This window comes from Dermacentor silvarum, chromosome 4, assembly GCF_013339745.2.
Source record: "Dermacentor silvarum isolate Dsil-2018 chromosome 4, BIME_Dsil_1.4, whole genome shotgun sequence".
NCBI classification, from domain to species: Eukaryota; Metazoa; Arthropoda; class Arachnida; order Ixodida; family Ixodidae; genus Dermacentor; species Dermacentor silvarum.
The window spans coordinates 113,627,231-113,634,730 of NC_051157.2; the positions used below are offsets into that span (position 1 = coordinate 113,627,231).

At 46.3% G+C, this 7,500-nt stretch overlaps 1 protein-coding gene across 1 annotated transcript in view; it reads right to left on the reverse strand.

The window, feature by feature from the left end:
- Positions 1-6,611: 6,611 nt before the first annotated feature.
- Positions 6,612-7,500, reverse strand: part of LOC119450510 (glycoprotein 3-alpha-L-fucosyltransferase A) — a 20,750-nt gene continuing 19,861 nt past the window's right edge. Inside the window, exon 4 of the mRNA XM_037713993.2 lies at positions 6,612-7,500. This exon is cut by the window's right edge and continues 181 nt beyond it. Within this exon, the coding sequence (XP_037569921.1) occupies positions 7,357-7,500 (144 nt within the window). The 3' untranslated portion in view covers positions 6,612-7,356.

The following is a 7,500-nucleotide window of genomic DNA, read 5'->3' on the forward strand; positions in this document are numbered from 1 at the left end:
ATAGACTCAAGGGACCAACCGCCTCACAAAATTTCTCAAATGCAGCTAACGCCGGGAAATGGCAAACTACCAACGTTCAAACTGTGGCCGAAACAGTCTCCAACACTGGCTCTATTTCATCACGTAATCGAATGTCTTCGGCATTGATTTGAGCAATGTCATCACAAACTTTTTCTTCTTTATCCAGTCTTCTTTCATGTCTTCCAGTCATCCGGCTGACGAGCAGCCTTGCGTGTATAGCAGGGCTTACATCCTCAGTTTTCGCTATCGCTCGGTCTCTCTCGCTTAATTAACACACTTAATACTGTGCGGGAAAAAGATAGCCAGAGGTATGAAAAACTACTGCATGAACCGCAGCAAAGGGGTAGCACACCTGATTAAACTAATCATCTCGTTCTGTGCTGAGAGCAAGAGACAACAAAATTATTACGAGACAAAAGGCACCCGAAGTCCGTTTGAACTAAATTATTCTAGACCAGGGTACCAGGGCATTTATGGTTCCGCGAGTAGCCAAACGAGTCCGACCCATCACAATCATCATAAGTGGATTGTTGCCTTGCTTAGATGACACGATAATTTGTGTACTTCTTTGTTCTCACTTTTAAGCCGTTCAATTGATTCATCGCAACAATTATCGCGAGGCCGCGGATAAGCACATTGGTGTGAAAGAGAGGAGGAGAGGGGGGGGTGTGGGGGTGGGGGGAGGGTTCCGCGGCACTCTTAGAAGGCATATGGCCAGAAAGTTTGGGAACCCCTTGTTCTAGACAATTGCTCAGCATTGAAAGAGAGGAAGGAAGAGAAAGAGTGAGTGAGTGACATAACTTTAATTGAAATCCGGCGGATTGGGAGGCCCGGGCCTGGGGCCGCCTAGATGGCCACTGGGAGCTGTTGCTCCCGCACGGCATCCATGGCTCGCTGGACGGCCCAAAGTTGGTCTAGGAGTTCTGAGCTGAGTAGCGTGGCCGACCACCGCGCCCGTAGATTTTCGGGGAGACTGCCATTTTTTTCTTGATTACTTTACATCCCCCAACATGTGTTGAAGGTGGCTCTAGCAGACTTGCATAGCTTGGCATATTCGCTGGCGTATATCTCGGGGTAGAAAGTCTTAACTGCACAGGATTCACATAGGTTTCTGTTTGTAATCGCCTCCAAGCAACGGACTCAGTTCTGTTCAGTTTAGTGGTGATGGCGTGGTAATATTCGCCTCTGAGAGAAGAGAGTGCAGATTTTATAGTGATGCTGATTAGGAAGAGTGATGTTGTTGAGGCAGATGATATGAAGGAGAGAAAAAGTAGAGAAAAGTAAATGCGCACGAAGTAAACTGTGAACATTTATTAGGGCGTTTTCTTTATTTCTTTTGTATATCCAGTTAACTTTCTTTTAAAAAAAAAGCTGCAATGACCTTCATGGCTGGTATCAAAGAATACTCAGAAAGTGGTCGGCTGTCGATTCCTGCCAAAGATGTACTTTCTATACTGCGCGCGCGGTTGCGAGCGTATACCAAAGTGGTCCAATAAAAGCGGCGTATAAGAAACGCGAAGCTTCTTCTTTGGTATATGCACGTGTAGTTGTTTCGGGCTGTAGTTGACAACAAGTAATAATTGCGGTTTTCACTATTTCACTAAGTGGTTATTATTTTTATCTGAAACGGTGTACGGAAGTAGTATACGCGATCGACACACCTTGAGCTAGTTCAGCCCTTACATGGAGGCAAATATTTAGCTTGCTGCTTGTCTATTCGTACTCACTGATCGCTATCGACAAGCTGTCACGGCTGTCCACCAGCTGCAGTTAGGCGATGATTGAATGAAGGTCTCGACTGGTCGCCAGCTGCCAAACATCTGTTCGCGTTTTTCTTTTTGCGAGAATTTCGGGCCCTTTCCGAACGATCGAGCTTGCTTACGGACGCATGAGATTCATATTACGGCGCATGGCGTATCGATCGACGCAGCACATTCGCAATGTAAATGCACTGCCACATTCAAGGAATGCAGGCACATTCCTTGAGGTCTCCTCTTTCCAATACTCATCATATCATGGAGGCTCATCTCACCTATACTGAACACTACCATCTACTGGCGTGGGTTCATGGTCCCCATTTAATTCGCTCCTCTCATATTTCACATTTCGTGATGTTGACTTCCTGATGAACTTAGCAGAATACAGGACGCTCTTCGAATCCAGGACTGGCGTCTGGGACTCCGCGAAGCACGCGAAACCGCCAGCTTGGTGACAAGGCCTTCGCACTAATCAGCCGCTGACTATATACTACAGCTTCTAGGCTGCCGCTTCGCTATCTGCCAGTTGTGAACGAAAGTGGTCTTTGTTTGGAAATGTTCATAACAAGCTTGGAATCAGACTCGCGAGTAAACATGTTCGATAACTAGTTTACGTGCAATCAAATTTGAATGTGGAAGCAGCCGCGACCGATTCTAATGCGAGTGTGACCAGCGAGAGTGAATCGGACACTGAGTGAGATTTTTCTCAGTTATCACTAATTGGTTATTTTTGTGTTTTTTTTTTATCTGAAACAATCCTTCTGAGAAGAGAACTAGGCATTCAACGCATGGTCCTCACGTTCTCTGTGTAATTATCGCGTGTACTTAAGGATAATTATATTTTTATAGCTGGAATAATAAACATAAGCTCGTAAATTACATATATTAGAGCATCTAAAGCGGGACAAATGTGATATACGAGCTCATACCTTACGTGAAACTGTTACAATGTTTACGAGAATTTTGCGAACGTCTCATTCACAAATTAGTGGTATTTTAAAGGGTGGTCTATAATACAGCAACTCACAAAGTCGCGGGATTTGCTCACGGCCACATTTTAATGGGGGAAAACTGCAAAAGCACTCGTGTACTGTGCATTGAGTGCACATCAGAGCACTCCAGATTGTCAAAATTATTCGAGAGTCCTGCGCGCAAGCGTCAGTCTCGACAACAGGGGTGCACCGCCGGAAGACGCGGAGGGCCGTTACGCCACGCGCTCGCGTGCCTCGCATATTTTGTGGCCGACTGTACACTCGCGTAGGTGGCCAAAAGTTCCGTCTGCAAGATGAAATCAACAGCTTATGTTTTTTTTCGATTATAAATGGTCGTTTTACCCGTGCGCTTTGTCCCTGTTTCGCTGTTTACAAATATGTGCCCTGGACGGCTTCCGGTTTGGCTCAATGACGTAGTCCGCTAAATATAGCGAGCAAGAAAGGCAATGGCGGTGACATAGATTAGCAGGGCCGCGATTTTGTAGCGATGCCTTCCGCTCGATTATAGGCCACTATCCACCGTTCACGGCCACTTTGATAACGCGGGCGGGACATCGCTTTGACCACTGACACTTACTGACAATGCGTGAAAAGTTCGAAAAGGAATATAATCGGAGAAGGAATCGCTACAAAATGGCGACCCAGGAGTGATCTTTGTGATCCGGCGCAGTAGACTGATAAGGCCCGTGACCGTAAGTTTCTTAGGAGCGCACTATCGCTGCTGTTATCGCGCGAGCGAAATCGTCTATAGTCTGTCGGAATTCGTGACAATCGGCGAGCCTACCAGGATTCCCTTCCTGCCCATGGTAGCGGATTCTTGCAGCCTGGAGATGAATAGAGATAAGATAATAGCCCCGATTCGTGAGAAGAAACTCGGTAAAGAGCAGGGCTTCAGATTAATAGATGAGAAAAAAAAAACGCGTCCACGATGCCCTCGTAGCAGAACGAGCTGCAGTTGAGAAAGCATGTGAGAAGAGGAAAGAATTCAGAGAGAAAGAGATAAACATGATGGGAGAACGCTTGCATGCTTTGAAATGAAAATAAGTGAGTGAAGCAGAGCTAAGCAGTAGGAGTATTAATTGGCGGAGGACAGCAGGAGGGTAGAGTAACTACACCAAAAAAAAAAAAAAGGGAGCATGTCCGGTGGTGGCTGTGATATACAAGAAGTGAACTCAGTTGCCAGCAGTTGCAAAAGACAGGATACAGTACGATTATATCTGACGACGTCGTCAGGTCTGACATGGTGAGCGTGAAGAAAGGACAGAAGAAACAAAGGATCTGTGTATTAGCGGTGATCACATGCAAGAATAATACGAAAAAAAAAGCAAGCAAGTTGTTCGAGGCACAGACAAGGACCGGATGTGCAACTGTGCACAAGACGCAAGACTGTTGCAGAAAAAAATTACTACGTACAAGGAATATCAGCACTCAGAGAAAATAGATAAGGGGAGAGGAAACAGGTGAAAGAGGAGGGGAAGATCGAAAAAAAAAAAGATATGGTTGCATGAAAAGGAAACAATGTGGCCAATCCCCATCGTGGGTTCGAGCCATGTTTTGAGGCAACAACGACAACAAAACCAGGAAATCGCCGGTCGAAGAGGGAGACCCGGAGAAAACGCACGTGGGCATGTGCTTCGTGGTGTTCAGTGCACAGCCACCAGGAAAGTGGCATTTAATTAAACGTAGAATCAGTCGCAGAACACCGGAGTACAGAGACGGCTTCGAATGCCTGGAGCAGAAGACGTGCATGCTAAGCTGCACACGGAAAGCCAGCCTAAAAATTAAATTTAATTAAATTGTGGGGTTTTACGTGCCAAAACCAGCTCTGATTATGAGGCACGCCGTAGTGGGGGACTCCGGAAATTTGGACCACCTGGGGTTCTTTAACGTGCACCTAAATCTAAGTACACGGGTGTTTTTGCATTTCGACCCCATCGAAAGGCGGCCGCCGTGGCCGGGATTCGATCCCGCGACCGCGTGCTCAGCAGCCCAACACCATAGCCACTGAGCAACCGCGGCGGGTGGAAAGCCAGCCTATGTATATAAAGCCAGCCTATGTATACAAAAAGGATTAACTACGAGCCGGTGCTTTTATGTATGACATCAGAGACAAAATGAGCAGTTGCAATAATTGGTCGAGACGGAATGCACCCAGGCTGCGTAGAAGGAAGCTCAGGAGGATCGTGAGAGAGACATGGCGTAGTAAGAAGTCTGAAGTTCTGATGTTTTCTTAATATCTGAAAAGGAAGCCGCATTGCGACTGAGCTGGACATCTACAGGTTCTTACAGGAACCGCGTACGTAAAGGAAACAGAGTGAAGAATGGAAGTATAAATCCGCGTACCACTCGAATGCGGCACAGAGCAGGTAGTTACGGCAACACGGAGAGGATCAAATGGGATTAAGAGTTTGAAGAGGACATAACTTGAACCAGATTCGGCGGAGTATAAAGAGCGAGAAGGCGGTGTGCCGGTAGTGGTTAAGGTGAACTTATTACCCAGTGCGGAGACTGAAAGACCTATCAACGACAAGACTTGTGAGAAACACGCAGCCTGTGCGTTTGTTACTTTGATAGAGGAAATGGGAGTTCATTAGGAAGCGGTTTCCATTGGTCCAGCAACTATAGTACACATAAAAATATGCTTGGCGCATCTCGTGAGATGAGATTACTATAGAGCTAGTAGGGCCATTGGGTGTAGTCGAACTGATTCAATCATCAATATAAAAGAGCCAACAATTACCAGTGTGTAATAAATTGCGTATGAGTAAGCAAAGGGTTTATCATTGGCAGCCACAGCGTAAAGAAGGGATAATATTTTACCACGTGTAGTGTTTGTTGGCGTACATTATGTAGTGATAGATTGTCGGAAGAAGAGTAGTGTGAAAGCTATGTTCATAGTGCTCAGTTTTTCATGTCACGTACCTGTCAGAGGTGAATTTTCAGTTTACATGATCTCGTTTTCGTAAGGTGCTTATTCTGTGGTGCATAGTGATACATTGCATTAGATTGGGAATTGTTAGATTTGGTGACGAAGAGTGAACGTTTACGCGCTGGAAGATTATATTTGTGGGGACCGCACATGCAGCGTTGATACGTAGGTGGATATAGAAGTTCTTTATTAAAGAAAGGAAAAAAAACACCTTTAATAGGGGAGCCTATGTCATTATTGACAGGTGAAGCACGTGTGTGTGCTGCGAGGCGATCCCGGACCCCGCACCAAGTCCGGTATTAGCCAATCGTGCAAGACAGCAGCTGCAACTAAACAGTAAGGGGAAGAGGCGAAGAAAGCTTCGTTTTAACATGGAGGAGGCGGGGGTCATGACGTAAACGGCACGTAGATGCTCGGCTTCAACGTGAGAGAAGGTTCGAAATGTCACTTGCAGATGCGGGTCTATATGCATCAGGAGAGAGTCACTAGTGCAGTAAGGGTAGCAAGCCTCCTCGCACATCGTATCACAACAGGTCATTTCCTTTTATCTAGACTATCACGAGACCCCTTTATTAAAAATTACGGGGTTGTACGTGCCTAAACCACCATCTGATTACCAGGCATGCCGTAGGGGGGGGGGGGGGGGGGGGGACCGGATTAATTTCGACCACCTGGTGTTCTTTAACGTGCACCTCAATCTAAGTACACGGGTGCAGAGACCCCTTTATAGCAACTTTTTTTTTTCGGTAGAACTCTTCCTGGACAGCGCCATACAACTTCTAGTTTATCACATAACCTTCCGAACTGGTCAACAGTTAGTGGCCTTTAGGTCGGTGAACGGGCTATATCTTATCTTTTTGAATGTGTCATATGTGCAAGTAACATTTCACTGGCTGAAAATAATGATGAAGATCAAATTTATTCACACTTCGCACCTACTATGTGCGACACAACGTCGCGGCGCATCGGAAATGGACAACAGTGTATAAATAGCTAGAAATGATTACCGACGCCTGTGATGTGCATTCATTGGTGCGTAATTCGAAATTCGCAAATACGCGCGCATCGATATTATGAAATACTGTCACAGCCTCCTCCTGAAAGCCCAAAACGACACTCAAACAAACACGAAAACAAGTTGTAATCATTAAACAAGCCAGAAAACAAACAGTAACAAATGCACGGAAGCGGGACTAACAAATGCAAAAAAAAAAAAAATGTGAGCGCAAACACAGTGACAGGCATCAGCAAGAAATCAGATCCGGACACGTGAGCTCCTCAGTCTCCCTGTGTCGCCCGGCTTGTTTTTTTTTTTTTTTTTTTTTTTTTTTTTCGCTTTTCCGCTGCGCAGATAACAAACTGGCACAGCTTGACTTGGTACGGCCTTTAAGAAAGAAGGAAGGAGTAAAGGGGGCGGGAGGCACAGACAATGCAACATTGCGACAAGAGACAACGAAAAGGTAGCAGTCCACGCGTCGCGCACGGCTGCTGTACGCAGTTTCGTGTACAGTTTCAGTCTTTGCATGGCACGCGCCAACGAGTCACACGAGAACAAAAATGGACGGTCGTGAAACGGGCCGAGTGGATCAGTCCTGCAGTCAAATCTCTAAAACATCGTGTGAAAATGCGCATCGAACCTATATATAGTGAACGCAAGTCAGGTCTGGGGTGCATCGTTCGCACTCTTGCACGCGTCTTTTAGCCACCAATCGTGAACGCTTTGCGTTCGCCGCTTCGCCGGAGCTGGCGGCGCGTGCAGCATTGCGCACAGGCGGCACCAGAAGTACGTGTTGACGAACTC